At 36.3% G+C, this 20,768-nt stretch overlaps 1 protein-coding gene across 2 annotated transcripts in view; it reads left to right on the top strand.

The window, feature by feature from the left end:
- The window catches only part of POLR3B (RNA polymerase III subunit B), a 129,466-nt gene that overhangs the window by 72,318 nt on the left and 36,380 nt on the right, over window positions 1-20,768 (top strand). For both annotated transcript variants that reach the window (XM_053585261.1, XM_053585262.1), the window contains 4 exons: window positions 2,773-2,900; window positions 11,931-12,140; window positions 14,481-14,639; window positions 17,322-17,439. In XM_053585261.1, the coding sequence (XP_053441236.1) occupies window positions 2,773-2,900; window positions 11,931-12,140; window positions 14,481-14,639; window positions 17,322-17,439 (615 nt within the window). The remainder of the gene's footprint in view (window positions 1-2,772; window positions 2,901-11,930; window positions 12,141-14,480; window positions 14,640-17,321; window positions 17,440-20,768) is intronic.

Here is a 20,768-nt window from a genome sequence, read left to right as displayed (position 1 = left end):
ATTAGTAGCTTATTATGTGCTCTTCTAGATTTTTTTCTGAGTACAAACATACATACATGATCTCATACAATGTATGTGTGTAAAACAATGATAATATTTTCAGGGTCTTGATTTTTAAACTTAATAGTACTTCTGGATATTTTCCATATTAGTGTATTTGTATATATTTGTATACATGCATTTTCGTATATATAGTCATAAGTCACCTAACAGCAGGGATACATTCTGATAAATTTGTCAGTAGGTGATTGTATCATTGTGCAAACATCACAGTACATCATTGGCTGCCTGTTGCTCCTAGGCTCCAATCTTGTATAGCATGTTACTATACTGAATATTCTAGGCAACTGTAGCGCAATGGGAAGTTTTCATGTATCTAAATATGTCTAAACAGAGAAAGGTACATTGAAAATATGGTAATGTAATCTTAGGGGACCATTGTTGTACATGTGGGGGTTCTTTGTTAATGGAAACATTGTGTGGCATATGACATATTTTTTTTTAATTACTATCTGTGTATTTTTAGTTTAACATGTTCCCTGCAGATGAATGTTTATATTGTTCCCAATTTCTCTGTACTGTAAGCCAGGTTGCACAATTTTAATTTGAACTAAATGTTGAGTGTTTTATGTTTGGGAAACTTAATTCCTGTTGGTGGTTATGATTTTATTTATTTATTTATTTATTTATTTATTTTTATTTTTTGGCCGGGGCTGGGTTTGAACCTACCACCTGTGGCATATGGGACCAGCGGCCTACCCTTTTGAGCCACAGGTGCCGCCCCTGGTGGTTATGATTTTAAAGGAAATAGTTTTCTTTATTGTAAAATCAGAATCCAGAGTGTTTGGACTTTGAGTAATTACTAGATACTATATGATCTTGTATGTATATGTTGTCACGCTGATAGACAAAAGAAACCTCAAGTATTTCTCTTCATTTTTCAACTTAACCCAATTTTTGCATCAGAAAAGGTGTCTTTTTACATACACAAGGAATGTCAACTTGGCCAATATTTAAAAAAACAGTATACTTAAAACAAAAATTGGTTTCATTCCAGCCCATAAAATGTAGCTGTAAGGTGATGTTCTTTAAAGAAACAACAAACAAAATCTTGTTCTCTTTCCCTTCTTGATGGCAAAGGCCTAAAATGTCTGAGAGAATTGAAATTTTGCTGTATCCTAAGGTCAAGCCTTCAAACCATAGCTACATGGAAAGCACCACCTTCATGCCAAACTAAGGATATATATAATTCAATACACATATATTGGGGGTGTGGGAGGATAGATGAATAAGTGGGAGATCTTTTACCAGGTACATTGCAACTGAATTTCCATGAGTTGGGACCTGGTTTCTTAGAAATCACTTCTCGTCACAGAAAACCACTGAAATTTTTAACGTTATACTTCACAAATACTTGAGGAAGGAATAATGGGTACATGGAGACCTCAAAGTCCAGATGTGGTATTTATTACTTTCAGCCAACTTCTAAAAGTAATCAGGCTGCTCTTTCCTACTAATTCAACTGAGTTGCTCTACCATTTAGATGAAACGTGAGTTTTCTGTAGAAATACATTATGAAAGTAACCAAGATTCCAATACCTAGTAGATAAAATCTTATTTTGTGTCCAATAATATCTCTAACAGAAGTGTCCAGTAAAATATGAAGCAAATCATCTATATAACTTCAGATTTTCTAGTAGTAGCCACGTTACAAAGGTAAAAAGAAATAGGTAAAATTAATTTTAATAAATTTTTTTTTTTTTTTTGCAGTTTTTAGCCAGGGCTGGGTTTGAGCCCACCACCTCTGGCATATGAGGCTGGCACCCTACTCCTTTGAGCCCCAGGTGCCGCCCTAATTTTAATAATTTTATTTAGCCCAGTATATTTAGAATATTACCATGTCAAGATATAATTAATATAAAAATACTGAGATATTTTACTTTTATTTCCTACTATAAGTCTTCAAAATCTGGTGTGCATATATAGCACATCTCAATGCGGATGCTAAAAAATAGCTAAACTGAGTTATTTAAATTTAAATTTTAGTTTTAAATTGAAATTTAAAGTAATTAAAATCAAGTAAAATAAAAAATTAAGTTCCTCAGTGACACTCGCATAAATATTTCAAGTGCTCAATGTCCACATTAGCTGGTGGCTATGGTATTAGTCCTGTAGGTCTATAGTAACTTCTTTTTTTTTGAGACAGAGCCTCACTATGTTACCGTGGGTAGAGTCCTGTGGTAAACTCAGCTCACAGCAAACTCAAACTCTTAGGCGTAAGTGATTGTCTTGCCTCAGCCTCCCAAGCAGCTGGGACTACAGGTGCCCACCACAATGCTCAGCTATTTTTTGGTTGTAGTTGTCACTGTTGTGTGGCAGGCCCGGGCTGGATTCGAACCCACAAGCTCCCATGTATGTGGCTGGCACCCTGAGCTATGGGCGCCGAGCCTATAGTAACTATTCTTAAAGTGGATTTATTCCTCTTTAAAATGGTAATACATCTTACTCATCAGTGATGTTGGAAGAATGAGGAAAAGCGGTCTCCTCATCCATGTGAATATTGTTATTATATTTCTATATGTTCAATATAGTAATTTGTTTATGTGTTAATTTTTACATTTTACTGTATTAAGCAAGTTTTTGTTTTACCAGTTTTACTAGCATCAAATTTTATTGTCTTATAAATCCCTCAGGGACCTATATAGTACTTTTGAGAGATATTTCCTTTAATACTTGATGCTTAAGATGTCTAATTCTTAATTAACTTGATAGAGACACCACTCACTTGGAGATTGAACCCTTCACTCTTCTTGGCGTTTGTGCTGGCCTGATCCCGTACCCTCATCATAACCAGTCCCCAAGAAACACATATCAGTGTGCCATGGGGAAGCAAGCCATGGGTAAGAGATCCTTCTTGAACTTGATTGTAAATACTTGGAGAAAAGTCTTGTATCTTTATTCTTACTTCACTAGCATTGTATGTTTGGACATAAAGTGTTGGGAACACCTGAGGAACTCTGCAGTCCTTGCCGGTGTCCTGTTGTGTCTAAAGTTTAAACAGTGGAGAAAACCTTCCTGAACTCGTTTCCTTGACTAAGATGACATATAATAAATGTCACAGAATTACAAGGGAATACATATAAAGAGAAAAGCCTTATAAAATGTAAGATGTTAACCATGAGAGATGGGAGAAATCGCAGAGAAATTCACAGTTGAGGGGAGAGAGGAAGAAAAGCTGGAGATAAAAAACTACTGTGTATTAGAATGTACCCAGTAATTGCCTGGGTAACAATCCTTGAATCTTTTATATACTTGTAGTTGCTATTGTATCTTCTGAAACTGAAGCTAGTTCATGTCACAACAGTCTCTGAGTTATCTTCCTTCCTCCTTTCTATTTTCCTTTCCTCTCATCTATTAATTTAGTTTTCTATCCATTTGTAATATTTGTTGAGTATAACTAACTATAGACTAGACATGGAGCTGGAGCCTGAAAATACAGAATAGGACAGGGCCCTGTGCTCACAGAGTTCAAAGTCTAGTTGGAGAGACCAATGAATTAAACTGTAATTCAATCTAGTGTGATAAATGCTGTAATAGACTGACAGCCCAGATCTAAGGAAACTAAAGGAGGAAGATCACTTAAAATGAGAGAGTGTATGCTTTCTGCAAGACAGAACTGAGCTGAGTCTTGGAAGGCAATATTTTTAATAGATACGGAAGTGTAAGCAAGGACAGCTGTGAAAGTCTGGGTATTTTGCTATGGTTGTCCGGTGCACTATGGATATCAAGGTGTGCGCGTATTGAGGAGTCTGGCCTTCATAATGAAGAAAGGATACTAGGCTAAAAATAAAAATGTTTTGTTTATAAATCTTTTTGACACGTTTTAAAAAATCATTTGAATCATAAATTTAATAAATTTACTTTTCATAAATATCTGTGACAACAGTATGACTTGCCATCTTTAAGATGTGATACAAAGAGCTTCATGAGAAAACTAAAAATGTAGAGGGAAAGCTGTTTGCAGTCCTTTGGCCAACAACAACATACAGTTAGCTTCTCACTAACTGACAACCAGCTACCATAGGTCATAGCTTAAGGGTTAAGGAATCCTATTTCTTCATTATGGTTTTATATATATATAAAGTGTATATATATAATATAAAGTGTATATATATATGCATATATATTTCTTTTCAAGCTTTATATATATAAGCATATATAGATTTCTTAAGCTTAAATATATATATATATTTCTTTTCATGCTTTTATATTACCCTTTGGGTGGTAGCTGCAAATAAATAAAAAGCATTTTGTCCTACCGTCATTTACCTGGATGATGTAATGCCTGGACAGTTCTGAATAATTCTCAGTGGGAAAATCTGAACAGCAGCTCATCAGTTTATTCTTTCCCATTCAGCCTCAGCCTTAGTGTAGGTTGATTTCCTGCTTGTGCCTCCGACTTGCTAACAAGTTGAAATATACAGTAGAAAACCCTGTGTGTCATGAAAGGGCTATCACTTCTATTGGGTTTACCAAACTGGTTTGTTTCATGATGTGAATCCCAGCTAAAACAATACACCTTTTGTGTTAGAACCTTCAGCAGAATTAACGGCAGACTAATCACTTCATCACTAATGCCACTCTGTAGTGTGTTTGAAGATTGAAACAGAAAGAGCTGCATTTATCTCACTTTAAAAAAAAAACAACAAAGAATAGACTTGAAGAAAAGAAATAATATTTTTATTTTTATAACTCTCCTCCCCACACACACAAAAAAGGCCTTTATATGTGGCCATGAGTATCTAAAACGTTTGGTTAGTTACCACACACAGTTAAGCAGGATCAGTGTGTACAGAAAGCCAATTCAGTGTCTGTAGAGTTCTTTTGTAGTTTTCTGTGTGAAGGTTTTTTTTTTCTCGTTTTGTTTTGAGTGTCATTTGCAATTCATTGTCTGTGTTTTCTGAGGTTGGTGTATTCAGCTGTTCTGACCCTGGGTCCTGCACATTTAGCTCCTTGGATACAATCCTCTGACGTTACTGCTGACGCTAGGAAGACAAAAGCCACTGAATATCTTAAGTTATTAAAAAAACGCTTTTGTTACTGTTTGTTATTATAAAACACCTGACTAGAAAGAAAAGCAGCAAGATAAAAGTACATTTAAAGGTGACACATTAACATTGCAACATTTCTCTTTGGACACTGAAATAGCTGCAGAGGTATTGAGTGAAGTCTATATGAAAAATCACAAAAGGAAAGAGGTTGGCAAAGAGAAAGCCCACAACAGATACCTAGGTTTGTAATGTAGACTTAGCACTTTGAGTAGGGTCTCTTTGGATCATTTTAATTCCATGCAGTTTTGAAAGCTAATCATTAAAAGTCACACATTATTTCATTTTAAATATGAGCCATCACTGAAGACTGTAAATGTAGATTCTATGCAGATTTTATGAAATAATATTTTAGTTGCTATTCATCTGTCTGCAGAACAGATATGTAAGACAGTAGCCCTGAATTAATTCACTAAATATTCTAACCAAGCTGGAAAATTTGCTATCTACCATTCCCTACCAACCCCTTTCCCCCTCACCCAACAGAGTGAAGAAATGAAAGAAAGTCATTTTCTGTCACTATGAATTAAAGAATAAAGACTAGCACAAACCACAGAGACTAAAAGCCTTACCTGGCATGTAAGAGAAAGCCAATCCAACATAAAACCTCAGCAGGGAGTGTTTCTTAAATCTTAGGTGCTTTAAGTTATTAGTAAAGTTCAAGTTTCTACATAGCATCTTACTGTGCTTCTTACATAGCACCTCTGTCTTCCATAGAAAAGGCTGTGTGTGTTGTGACAGGGTTCAGAGCAAGAAGTCAGGTGGACATCTGGAAATGCAAGGTCTCCAGGTCACTCGGTGCTACCAGCAGGGGTTGTATGTTGGAGCTGCACTGTGTGTCCTCTCATTGGCACCTGATGCCAAGTTCACATGAGACACAGTTTCATATCCTGCCCGTTTATTAGTTGGCAGTCCTCTAGTGGAACACTTCTTTCAGTCACTATCAGCTTAGTTAATGAATATGCAGCACAGACCTCCCCAGCCCCAGGGGCTTCTCACTTTTCCCCTTCAGCTCCAAACTGCTGGGACTTAGTAGATTTTTGTGTTTTTTAAAACTCAGAAGCTAATGCTTGCTTCTGTTTTTGTGTTTGTTTTCTTTTTTTTTTTCCTCCTTTTTTTTTTAGCTGGCTGGGTGGGGTGCGAACCTGACAGCCCCAGTGTATGGAGCCAGCACTCTAACCATTGAGCTATGGGTCCCCAGCCTTTGTGCTTGTTTTCAAAATAGGTTCTATTTCTAAGCAGATACCCTCTTCCCTTTTATTACCCACTTTACAGGAGGGTAGGATATATTGGAAACAGCTTGGAAAATTCTGAGATATTAAAATCACATAATATACAAAGATCAGAATCATAAACTCAGCTGATAAAATATATATGTATATATACTGAGATCCTTATAAAATTTTATTTTATTCTATACATCTTTCCTACATTCTGTTTGAATTTTTTTAGCATAGTTATTCTTTGTTCATTTTGGGGTACAAAATGAAAAAGAGTCTTGGCTGCAATTACCCCAGGAGATTCTTTTTAGAATTCTATTGATTTTTAAAAAAACAAACAAACTTAAAATCATTGTTGTTATTTTGAGTTTAAGCTTATATGATATTTGCTAAGACTAGAATGGTGGCAATGAATACTTAGGAAGTAAAATTAATGTTTAATGTGTATATCGAATTAGAGGTAGGATAGGTGATATTGCAGGTGATAGAATATTTATTTTTATTATTATTACTAATAATGTTAATATTGGTCATAATGAATGTTGCCATTTATTGAGTACTCAAAACCTGTATATACATTTTTACTTTTAATCACAATAATGACACTCTGATATAAAATACATGCCTTTTTTATCCTGAAAAAGAAGCTGAATTCCAGTTTAGATGAATAACATTTAAAAGGTTATATTATGTCTTCCATGTAATGTTATCTATAAAACTTACTAAAATTCTTCTCAACTGAAACTTCTTTCCTTACTTTTTTCTATCTGCTATGGATCACTATCAGGCTGTCTTTCCTACTAGACTGTAAATTATAACCTTGAAGACAAGGACTGCATTATTTATTACAAGCTGAATATCCCTTATAGGAAATGCTTGGGACCAAAAGTTTTTGGATTACAATTTTTTTCAGATTTTGGAGTATTTGCATATATATAATGAGATATCTTGGGGATGGGACCCAAGTCTAAAGACAATTCAGTTATGTTTCATATACATCATCTACACGTAGCCTGATGGTATTGTTGTATATTTTTAATGATTTTGTGCCTAAAACAGAGTCTGATGCTTTTTTTTCTGTGACCCATCATATGAGGTCAGATATGGGATTTCCCATTTGAGGCATTATGTTAGCATTCATAATGCTTCAGATTTTGGAACATTTTGGATTTCGGATTTTCAGACTTGGGATGCTTAACCTGTACTACAGTTGATCCTTGAACAATGTGGGGTTAGGAGCAAAACAGAAACCAACTCACCATATGGGTCAATGGAATGGAATCAGGAGTCCAGAACTAGACCTACACATTTATGGGCAATTGATTTTCAACAGATTTGTCAAAGCAATTCAATAGGGAAAGAAAAGTCTTCTCAACAAAATAAGATGTCTATATATTTACATAAAAAAAAGAGTATCAATTACTACCTCTAAGCATATAAAAATAACACAAAATGGATTATAGCCCTAAATATAAATGCTAAAAACCATAAAACTTAAAGAAGGAAATATAGGCAAAAATCTTAATGAATTAAGCTTAGATTTCTTAGATAGGAAACAAAAAGTATAAAATATTTTTAAAAATTGGACTTTCTCAAAATTAAATTTTGTGCTTTGAAAAGTACTGTTAAGAATATGAAAATACAAGCCAAAGAATGCGAGGAATTACTTGCACTACCCAAATCTAATACAGGGTGAGTACCAAGTATATATAAGGAACTCTTCAATAAAACAGGGCATGATGGCTCATTCCTGGAATCCTAGCACTTTGGGATGCCGGGGCAGGAGGATCACTTGAGGCCAGAAATTCAAGGCCAGCCTGAGCAACATAGTGAGACCACATCTCTACAAAAAATAGAGAATATTAGTCAGGCACGGTGCCACATACCTTTAGTTCTAGCTACTCAGGAGGGTGAGGCAGGAAGTTGAGATTGCAGTAAGCTATGATAATACCACTGCACTCTACCTCAGATAACAGAGCCCCTGTCTCAAAAGAGTAATAATAATACAAACAACCCAGTTAAAAGATGAGTAAAACAGAAACCAAAACCAAGTATTTCACAAAGGTTTGGAACGATCAATAAACACATGAAACTATGTTCAACATTATTGTTAGGTAAATACAAATTAAAATCACTATGAGATAATACTACACACTCTTTAGAATGATTTAAATAAAAGAGACTGGCTTACAAACTGTCAGTGAGGATGTGGAGCAACTAAAATGTCTGTCCATTGCTAGTGGAAATGTAAAGTGGTATATTCAGTCTGGAAAATCTTTGGCAGGTTCTTGAAGTTAATGATACCCTTACCAAACAACCCAGGAATTCATTTGAAGACACTTACCCAAAGAAATGAAAACACACAAAGACTTGTACATGAATGTTTATAGTGATAGCCAAAAACAGGAAATAGCACAAGTATTCACCAATAGCTGAATGGACAAATAAAATGTTTATTTGTACAATGGACTACTACTTAGCAATAAAAGGAAATGAACTGTGATATACAAAATCATATAGAGAAATCTCAAAATCAAACTAAATGAAATAAGCAGATACTATATGAGTCTACTTATTAATATATCAAATTATAGAAAATACATACTAATCTATAATGATAAAAAACAGATCACTGGTTCCCTTGGGCCAAAGGACAGAGAAAGGGATCTTTTGGTGGTGGTAGAAATGTTCTACATCTTGATTGTAGTAGTGGTTTCACAGACGTTTATGTCTGTCAGAACTCATCAGTTTGAACATTTCAAATGGTAAAGTTTATTATATTCAAATAATGTTAATAAAATAAATTGTGCAAAGGAAGGCAAAAAATAGTTAAATGCATAAAAATTTATTATTTTCAGTGTACATTTTCTAAGCTGTTCACATCCTTACTAACCTTTTTCATCCTGCCTTATAAGAAAGCACTTCTTTACTATTTTAACCTATGTTTATATACCTTACAATGCCAACTTGTGGCTTCTTAAGAAAAGTATTATCAAGAAAATGCAACTTTGTAAGAAAGATTATGTCCTGGATAGTAAGAAAAGGAAGTCATTGAAGACTGTATAGTTAGAGCAAAGTGGGGCAACAGAAGTAGAATGCAGCTCCGAGATTCTCTGTGATTGTACTGTGTATTAGTGTCACTAACAACTGAAAATAGTGAAAGGAGTATCCTACTTTGAACATACGTTTCACATGGGCAAGCTTTATAATAGCCATATAACATTTTCTCAAAAACTGGGAACATAGCTAGTGAGCCATTCATGATTTTTATAAAAATGATGGGGTTCTGATGGCATTTTGAAGTTTAAATCATAGTTTATAAGTCATATTTTAATTTACACACTCCTAAAAACATATATATATATACACACATATACTTGTATTTCTACAAGTTCTTCAGAAAGTCTTTAAAGAAAAATTTTTGATGAGATCATAGCACCTAACATTTTTAAAACTATTTTGCTATGTATCCTTCAATGGTTAGTTGTAATGCCTGAGAATGATGTTCCGGGTCTGATAGCACAATTTATTGCAGGATTCAGTCTCTCACCATTGTTTAGAGGTACAGCCATTTATGCTTCCCTGCTGCATAATAATGCTTCTCTCAGGTTCAGAAGACATGTTTGGCAGCCTGGTGGGACATTGCTTGAACCCTTGTCTCAAGCTGGGTAAAGTACACAGTTGGAGCTGAAATTTCAACATAAATTTTAAATGATTTCATGTAAAAGGACAACTTATTGTCAGTGAACTTTACCATGATCCCAGCAGCAGGAATCTTATTTCTAAAACAGTAAGTGATCTACTGCCAAGTATCCCGCCCAGTTTATTAGTTGGCACTAAAATAACATAAATTCATTGGTAAGTTATAGTGCAAATTTGATAAAAAGTTTCTGATTGGTTTGCTTACTTTTCAACTGAATCTTGGTAAATTTTTTGGAGATTTAAACACAAATACATACTGTCATAAAAAGTATAATGGGAATCTTCAATTTAATTTACTTGACATTTCTTAGACGTCTATAATGAGCTTGGCACTCACTATACTAGGTGTATTTCTTTGGTACTCCCTACAGATTTTATTATTTCTTTTAATAGGAATTGTCAAGAAGTACTGTGTGTTTGCTGCTTGATGAGTTGTCTTTTCATTCTTGAATTAAAATCACCATTGATTTAATGACATGAGTATGGAGAACAAGTTAAGGGAAATAATATTGAGTTTAGTATCTGCTCACTCTGAGCATAACTCCATGAAATGGTGTACATAGGTACTTTTTGTGTGTGTGTGTGAGACAGTCTCACTATGTTGCCCTCAGTAGAGTGCTATGGCATCACAGCTCACAGCAACCTCAAACTCTTGGGCTTAAGCGATTCTTTTGTCTCAGCCTCCCAAGTAGCTGGGACTACAGGCTCCTGCCACAACCCCCAGCTATTTTTTTGTTGTTGTGTTGTTGTTGTTGTTGTCATTGTTTAGCAGGCCTGGGCCGGGTTCAAACCTCCCAGCCCCAGTGTATGTGGCTGGTGCCCTAACCTCTGTGCTGTGGGTGCCAAGCCAGTACATGGGTACTTTTGAGATGTGTGCATGTTTGTTGTATATGTGGAAGATTAGAAGCAAACCTCAAGCTACCTTCTTTCCCCTAACATTAAAATCTGTCCTTCTCAGCCCTTAATGGGAATGGGGGAGCTGAGGGGGTGGAAATACTTAGGACAAAATAAATAGGTTCTGAAGCTCAACAGTAGGGCAAGCCTGAGTTTTCCAATGTTAAGGTCTCTGTGTCGGATTGAGTTTGTGCCTACATGCCCTGAAGACCAAAAGACTTCTAAAGACAGGTCTTTGAACCCCAGTGTGTTTCTAAGGGGAAAAGAGATTCTGATTTCATTTCTAGTTGACAGTGAGCCAGTGTCACCCTTCCAAGGAGAGAAGAGCCCCATCTCTGAATGGGCTGTACCCTAAATTTCTTAGAGGAAGGGATTATGCTTTCCCCCCATTTTATCTCCAGTGTTTAGCCCAGAATAGGTTTTTACTCACTGCTTGATACGTGAGTAGTTAAACAAATGAATAAATTCACTCTTCCCTGCTGTCACTTGAATTCATCTTTCTTCATTCTGTTCCTTCCCTTCTCTCCTGCTTTCTTTTTCATTTGGAACTTTTGTAATAGTTGATTTCTTTTTTTGAAATCTCTTTGTCATGCTGTATAAGCTCTTGCCTGTGAACATGGCTGTTGTTCTCACATTACCTTTCCCCAGCACCTAGAAATGTGCCTGGAGCATAGTAGAACCAAATACAGGATTGTTGACTTACTTGTGAAGCTAACCTGTAGAAACTAGTAGAAATGAAATTAATTATATAAATCCAAACAATTGAAATTATTTTAATTAGTATACTGAATGTAATTTTTTCTTCTTCATAATGATATTAAGTATTAGTGAGAAAAAACTGCTTTTGAAATTTGTTAGTTACCCTGAGAGTATTGCTTTTGAAATGTTTGACCTGGAGATTTTCTTCATTTTAATTAGAGCAATTAATGTGTTTATCTCTATATTCATTGCTACCTAATTAATTCTTATAATAAAATGTTGCATTTTGTTTTCTCTATCAATGAAGGTACCATTGGATACAACCAGAGAAACAGAATTGATACTCTCATGTATCTACTAGCATATCCACAAAAACCCATGGTTAAAACAAAAACCATTGAACTGATAGAGTTTGAGAAATTGCCAGCTGGACAGAATGCAACAGTTGCTGTCATGAGTTATAGTGGCTATGATATTGAAGATGCTCTTGTTTTAAACAAAGCCTCCCTAGACAGAGGTAAGTGAATTTTCAAAGCTGTAACACCAGAAGATGCCTTCTGTAGAGTTAGACATAAGTATGATGACTATACAAATCACTTGATATCAAAACATTAGTGCCACTTTCAAGAGATTTGAATTTTATATAAACAGGAGACAGTTGTGTTTTGGTGTTGGCCTTTTTTAAAAAAAATGATATTATATTGAGTTAATTTGTTAAATATACTCCTACAAAATCTTTTTTCTTTGTTATAACATTTTATTGGTAACTTGCGGCAGTTCTTCAAAGAAAAAAAGTAAGAATTGTTTATTTTCCATCAGGAATTACAATTTATGAAGTATTTTTTGTGAAGATATTCAATATCAAACCTGTTGGAGAAGGTAGTAGCAATATTTGGGTATAACAGACTATTTTTTATTTCTGTAAGCCCATAATCTATTATACTAGGTTGGGGTTTTTTTTTTGTTTTTGTTTTTATTTAGCCAAATGACAAAAATAAAAATATACATACACAAACCTTGACTTGTATTATTAATAGGTAGTTTTTACACTTTTCTTTCTCAGTTTTTGACAGTTTACTTTTGCAAGTCACCATTTCATGGTTTGTTAGCTATCACCTGATCTGAAGTCTGACTTCTCTATTCATAATCTCTGTTTCTCTCTTCCTCTTTGGCATACCCACTATGCCTTCCCCTTCTCTCTTTGTAGTTGCTAGGCAGCCATAATAGTACTCCTAGACATGTGTCTTTGGCATTAATGTTGGCTGCACTTAATTTATGCCTCTTTTTTTTCTCCAAATGACAACAGCCATGCTTTAAAACTAGTTGTTTTCTTTTCTGATCAACTGGTAACGTTTATGTGGAAATCTGAAGACTTTGTGATGTCTGTCACAAACTCTGCAACCCAATTTAATGATCTGAGTTTACTGTCCCTTAGCTTTTAAGCTACTACCTGTAAATAAAATGTCCATTTGCACTTAAAAGAAAACACTTCTTGATTTCAGGCAGTTCAGACTCACACTCCAGTATATTGCAGTTAATGTCCATTGTATGAAATTTCGGGATCCTATAATGTTTCCAAACCATCTGGCACTCTGAGCCGAGTTTACTGTGGCCATATACAATTTACTAGGAGCCATAATGACTGAGACCTTACTCAAAGACATAGAAACATCTTCATCTGTCTTCTAGTTGTAGAAACTTGTTATTTCTTTGCATGGTCACCTTTATATTTAAAAATTACATTAGAGCAGTGGGATTTTATTTTGAAATCTTCTTTCACCTAATTGATTTTGTAAACTCACATTCTTAGATTTCTGCTTTTGGTAAGAAATTGTAGGTGAAGGATTTTACAGCCATTCATTTATTCATCCCTAATGACATTTAATCCTAAGACATTTTTCTATTTAAGTAAACCCTGACATGGCTGAGGAGATTAGAGAGAGAATCTAGTTTAAAATAACCGCTTAGCCCAAGGGAAAAAGAAATGCAGCCACTGAATCTTAGGAAATGATATTTAGTGTTAGAAGGAATGACAGCTCTTCTGGGTAACTCTGCAGCTGATGAATTTTTGTGAGGGATTCATTGGTTGGATTTTTCCTCCCTGTCGAAAGGTTTTTCTTCTGTCCATTTTGAGTATTTCTTAATGTTTAGATTGTCAGTTGGTCTTAGCCTTATCTGCTAAAATAAATATGATCTAAAAATGTAATTAAAAGTGAACTCTAATCTTTCCAGCAGAGACAAACTATCTCTCCCATTAAAATTACTTGTTTCTCCTTTCATTCTCTTTATTTTCTAGAGAAAATTGATTTTTTGTTTGCTTGTTTGGAACTTCCTCTAAATGCCAAAAATTAGAAAAAGGAAAACTTTCCAGGAAAGGTTAGCAGACGTTAGGTATGCATCAACAGTCACTAGACTTGGTCTATTTCCTAATCTGCTACAAACTTACTGGGTGACCTTGGCCATTTAATTTCTCTGGACCCCCCTCATAATGCCTATAAAAGAGAGGGAGGGAGTAAGCCAAGTATTTTCTCAGGTCCTTTCCAATTCCAATATTCTGTGGCTCTGTGCCCCAAAAGAATGGTGGTGTCACTCTTAGATTTCCCTCACCTTTCTCCAACATGACAAAGGTGTATTCCGTGCTGAAAAATGGTTGTGGAGATTCTAGTGTTTATATGAACACTAGGTAAGGGAGGAGTCCTGAGCCATTTCTTCACATTATCAGATTCTTAACTTGGTTTGTACTAGTCTCAGATTATCCAAATTTAGAGCAATTTTGAGTTTTCTGGGAGGTGAAGTGCGGTGGATTGTTGAATAACACAAATGCATGTTTTCTGACACCCATTTTGTTTTATTTTAGGCTTTGGGCGTTGCCTTGTATATAAAAATGCTAAATGTACATTGAAACGATATACCAATCAGACGTTTGATAAAGTGATGGGGCCCATGTTGGATGCTGCTACAAGGAAACCCATCTGGCGACATGAAATTTTAGATGCAGATGGTATTTGTTCTCCAGGTGAAAGCCTTTAAAAAAAATTTATAATTTTTGGAATTATGAGTCTAATTTATAAGTATTTTGGTAAACAGGGCAGGAAAATATAGCAACCTATAATACCACTACCATTTGGTACTCAACCAGTGTGGTCATTTTTAATGAATTTTCTTAAAGTCTGTTTTCCTATGCCTTACGTTTTTTCATAGCAGTAATCTATGCTAATTATAATTCTCTAGTTAAAGCAGTAATCTATGCTAATTATTATTCTCCAGTTAAATCCTAGAAAAACTACTTTCAGAAAATACTTAGAATAGGATCAAGTCCCTGCATCTATGTTGGTATTTCTTCATTTATGCATTTAGCTTACAAACTACTTTGGAATCTTCTCCTCCTAAAAAAATGTGACTTTATTATAATTACAAATTTGTAACGAATTTTGTTGAAGCAGTCCATAACCCCTGCTTTTATGGGTTTTACAGGATAGTGCAGGAGACTAGCATTGATCAAAGGATCACACACAAACATACAAGCCCTGACAATTAAGTTTGCAAACTCATCCTAGAAAAAGTGCTACATACCTCATTGCTAAATATTACTATGGTCACCTTCAGAGTACTCCCCTTGGAAAGCTATACATTGACACCAGCTGTATACCACCCTTCAAAGCAAATTTGGAACTGTTTTTCTGATGGCCATCAGAGCTGCAATTGTGTTACCCTTGCTGTGCTGAATCTCTTCCTTTCAATATTTCCTTTAGCTTTGGATAAAGAACAAAGTCTTTGGAGGCCAGATCAGGTGGTTAGGAAGGGTATTCTCATAAAATTATTTGCTGTCTCGCAGTGCCACATGAGCTGGTGCATTGTCATGATGCAAAAGCTATGAGTTGTTGGCCAAAATTTTCAGGTATGATTTTTCTAACATTTGCTATGCTTCTCATAGTCAATTGACAATGTTGACACACAATTTGACAAATTTTGCACTGTTTTCATCAGTTCTGCATGTTATTGGCTGCCCTGACCTTTCTTCCATCAGTAACATTTTCTCTTCCCTCAGAAAAACGTTTGATTCATTATTTCTACACTGCCATCTTCTTCATGGCATTATCCCCATCAACTTGGACTAACATGTTACCTATTTCACTTCCAGTCTTACCAAGTTTAACAAGAAATTTACGAATGTATGTTTGTTGCCCTAATTCAAGCTCTGCCATTCTCGCACTACACCACACAAAACAGGCACCAATAATGAACACCACTCCGCAAGGCACCACCACATACCAGTACAAACACAACTATGAAACACTGGTGCCAAGGTTATGAAATCTTACTGAGTTGTTTGTACAATGCTGCCTATATAAGTGCACAGTGGCAAGTTCGCAAACTCAATTGTCAGACCTCAGATTACAACCAGGTTAAGAAATTATATACGTAGCTATCATCTTACAACAAGAGGATTTGGCCAGTGTAGCCTTCCTTAGGGAAGTGAGTTAAAATCTGACGTATTGGTAGGAGTTAACTAAAGAGACAGAGTGTGTATTCTGAGCAGTGAAAGACAGGGTGTGTATTCTAAGCAGTGAGAGAAGCTTATGCAGGTATCCTGGAGCTCAGTAGTTGAAGGATTTGAAAGAAGGCCAGTGTGGCTAAAATGAAGAGTACAGAGGATTGTGGTGAACATGAATGGGGGTTGAAGGTGATAGGGAGCAGACTAAGCAAGGCTTTGCAGCTGTGTTCTTATTTTCCTTATGATCCTAAAAGCAAGGATGTGATCAGACACGCATTTTTGAAATGATCATTCTGACTGTGGTGTGGAGGAAGGATTAGAAGGACACCAAAATAGAAGATAGACCAAGCACCAGGAGCTGTGGGGAAGGTGGAGAAAACATGGTCTTTGGGAGGGAAATTCACATGACCTTATCGGGGTTGGTATGTGAGTGGTGAGTGCTGGATCAAACTGTGGTCCGACAAGGCACACAGTGTGTGTGTGTGTGTTCCCTCCTTCTTTCTGCCTTTGTTTCTTGGGGAATTTCTGTCACTTTTAATACTGGTCAGTGTGGCTTGGAAAATAAGTGCTGTGATAGTACTAAAAGAAGTTAGTTTTTGAGCATACTATGAAGAAATACAAAGCAAAAAATGGAAATAATAGCAAAAACAAAGAAATGTTTTAATTTCCTCATTGCCCAAGTTGGTGGTGACTCACTACTGGGTGAAATAACTATAAATAAAAATAAGTAGTGTAAACATATCCTAACACCCTAAGGGATATATAAAATTGCTATTTACTGAGAGGATATTTCTCTTAATGTGGTCCCCTAAAATAGTTTCTTAATTTTATGCACACTAGGATCTTAATCTGTGATTTTTTTAAATGGCTTGCAAAATTATTTATGGGCTTTGTTGAATTCTAGTTCTTAATGTATAGGTTCATTTTTTTTTCTTTCATTTTTGGATTTCACGGACCAAGTCTTACCACATAGTTTTATGCCCTAGTTATTTTTTTTTTTATTTTTTATTAAATCATAGCTGTGTAGTTATTTTGTTTTTGTTGTTTAGAAATGTAGTCTTACTGTGTTGCCCAGGCTGGACTTAGACTCAGCTTACTGAGTCAGGACTGCAGGTGCAAGCCACTATGCCTGGCTCCCGCACAGCTTTATATCTCACACAGATGATAATGATATGCCTAACCATTTTCTTTTTTTTTTTTCAGGTGAGAAAGTAGAAAACAAACAAGTGCTTGTTAATAAGTCCATGCCCACAGTGACTCAGATTCCTTTGGAAGGAAGTAATGTGCCACAGCAACCACAGTACAAAGATGTGCCTATAACGTATGTATTGATTATGCCTTGGTAATACATAGAAAGGTGAGAAAAAGAGAAAGAAAGGGAGGGAGAAATTACAGTTTATGTCTTGGTGGGTTGGAGACCTAGAAATTGCAATTTAGGGTACTATTGTTGTGAAAACAGCACAGCATAGACTGTGGAATCATGTAGATCTTCTAACTTAGATTTTAAGTGTGGACCAGATAGGCAAGGGTTCCAGGTGGAAAAAAACAGCAAGATAAAAGGCACATGGCAGAAAAGTATCTGGGTTTTGGTGGATCAGTACAGCTTGCTGGGAATAGATTGTAGAAGACTTGGAAATTTATTCTGTAGAGCAGCAGTTCTCAACCTGTGGGTCGTGACCCACAGGAACTGTATTAAAGGGCTGTGGCATTAGGAGGGTTGAGAACCATTGCTGTAGAGAGTGACATGATTATATTTGTATTAAAAAAACAAGAAAACATACTGGCCACATGAGGCGTTGTGATTGTATTTGTTCCCATTTTGTTTTTTTACTTCAAGATAAGATATGTGTAGTGTGCATAGGAATTTGTTCATAGTTTTTTTTTTTTTTTTTAACTATAGTCCGGCTCTCCAATGGTATGAGGGACAGTGAATTGGCCCCCTGTTTAAAAAGTTTGAGGACGCCTGGGGCATCACCAATATACTAGAATACAGCCAGATTCTAGTACTCGTTGTGCTGTGTGTTTTCTTATATGGGTAAATAGAGCATTTAAATTCTTTGAGCCCCAATTTTTTCTTCTGTTCCCTGAAAGATATTTATTAATCTCTGAATTTCCTCTAAGTGCTAAAATATAATAAAATATCATAATATATGAAACTCAGTGAGCTAAGCCAATGATAGTCACTACATTTTGATATAAAAACCAAACTAGTCTGAACATGATGGCTCATGCCTATAATCCTAGCACTTTGGGAGGCTGAGGCAGGAGGATCACTTGAAGCCAGGAGTTGAAGACCAGCCTGAGCAACACAGTGAGATTCCTATGTCTTAAAAAAAAAAAAATGACCCAACCTGGCTGCACATGCCTATAATCCCATCTACTCAGAAGGCTGAGGTAGGAGGATCACTTGAACCCAGGAGTTCAAGACTGCAGTGAGCTGTGATTGTACTACTGCACTTTAGCCTGAATGACAAAATGAGACTCCATCTCAAGAAAACAAAGAAGAGGAAGAAAGAAAGAAACCAAACTAGAAAAGATAACAAGATATCCAACCTAGCCAAAGTAAACCAGGTTACCTAAGTTCAGGAAGTAGGGCTGAGAGTCACATAGGAAAACTGGATTCTTGAGCTATGAAGACAGTTTTAAAAATCCATTCAAGACGCAGTTGTATCAAGCCACTCTGCTGCTTGTGCCAGGATTGCACAACTGAAATAAGCCACAAGCCTTGTTTGCCAGGAGTCACATCTAGTTAGCACAGATTGCCACATAAAAAAATACGGTAATTATCATGATCATAATAGCTTAGTTGAGAACTTAACACTGTATTCGTTACTGTTCTGGATATTATATGTGTGTTTGCTCAGTTAATCCTCCCACCACCCACATGAACTATGTTCTCTTAGTAGCTCTTTAGAAATAGGTGGAAACTGGCCAGGCTTTGTGGCTCACAAAGCCTGTATTCCTTGCACTCCAGGAGGCCAAGCCGGGTGGACTGCCTGAGCTCAGGAGTTCGAGACCAGTCTGAGCAAGGACAAGACTCCATCTCTAAAGATAGCTGAATATTGCGGCAGACTCCGGTAGTCCCAGTTAGTTGGGAAGTTGAAGCAAGAGGATAACTTGAGCCCAAGAGTTTGAGGTTGCTGTGAGCTGTGATGCTACGGCACTCTACCCAGGGTGACCAAAAAAAAAAAAAAAAAAACCAACAAGAAAGAAAAATATGTGGAAACTGGGGCAAGGAGAGTTTAAGTAACTTATAAGGCTCATTTGAAGTATGAAGTATAGGGGCAGAGCTAAGATTTGAACCCATATAGTCTAGCGCCAGTGTCTAATGCTTGCCTGTGGTAAATATAACAGAATGTGGTGGGAGCCATGGACTTGTCTCTGGAGTCAGAACAACAAGGTGAAAATGGACAGTTCTTGCTTGAAGGGAAGAGTCTGGACCCTTGCACTGAGTCCTACAAAACCAAAAGCTATTTTGAGATACAAAGGTGATTATGCCATTGGCTTTTTTCCTGTCCTGAAGGAATATTTCTTTTTCTATTTAAAACTAATCTTCTCTTTTTGAGTTCTTAATTTTATCTACTTTTTTCAAAGACCTTTCTCTGTCTAGTTTTCTTTTTTATCTTCCCATATTTACAACCTGTTTTCTATTGATTCCTTCCCTGCAGGCTAGAAAATGCACTCAAATACGTCTTTTCTTTAAAAGAAAATAAAAGCTTTTTCTGGACTTGGTGTTCCTTTTTTAGCAACCACTCTATTTCTCTTCCTTTCACTGTGAAAATCCTCAAAGGAGAGAGGTCTTTTGTCCATGTTTCTACCTCTGTCTTTCACCTTCCTCTTTACCCTCTGAACTGACTCCAGAAAAGCTCACCAAAGACTTCCTATTTGTTTAGTTCATTCAAGAATTATTTTTTGGGTGCTAACACTAACTACCTTTCAGAGTTCATACCCCAGTGAGGGAAGATAAGGAGTAAATAAGCAAAACCCATAGTTGGTCAGATCTGTCAAATTCAGTGGATTCTTCAGTCCAAATCTTTCTGCAGGCTAAGACTTTGTCTCTTTTGTTTACTTTGTATCCCTAGTGTTTGCCACAGTGCCTGCCACATAGTTGATGAGCAGTAAATAAAATGGTTCTCGAATGAATGAGTGAATTTCATGTGGCCTTTCTATAGCATTTGACACCACTTCTGCCTGGGCAGTGGCTCTTACGCCTGGTTTGGATGGGTTCCCCTGTCCCCAGCACAACAGTCACCCTCTTTTGCTGATGACTACATGTAGACATCTACCTGGTGTTGGCACCACCAGCAGCACAAACGTGACTTCTTTCCTTTACCTGCCACGCACACCAGGCCTGTAGGTCCTGTCTTCTTAGAAGCTGTCTTATCTTCTCCCTCTTTTCTGTTCCTGGTGTTGCTGTCTGGGTCTGGCTCTCTGTTCCTTCCTGGACTATTTATTGATTATTGGCTACTCATCTGCTTTCAGGCTTGTACCTCTCAGTTATCTTCTCTGTGCTACTATCAGGACAATTTTTTTTTTTTTTTGATATAGTGTTTCACTATGTTGCCCTCTGTAGAGTGCTGTTGTGTCACAGCTCACAGCAATCTCCAACTCTTGGGCTAAAGCAATTCTCTTGCCTCTGCCTCCTGAGTA

Source organism: Nycticebus coucang, chromosome 3 (assembly GCF_027406575.1).
Source record: "Nycticebus coucang isolate mNycCou1 chromosome 3, mNycCou1.pri, whole genome shotgun sequence".
Classification (NCBI taxonomy): Eukaryota; Metazoa; Chordata; class Mammalia; order Primates; family Lorisidae; genus Nycticebus; species Nycticebus coucang.
Note: the sequence above shows the minus strand (reverse complement) of the source record. Positions and strands in the feature narration are given on the sequence as shown.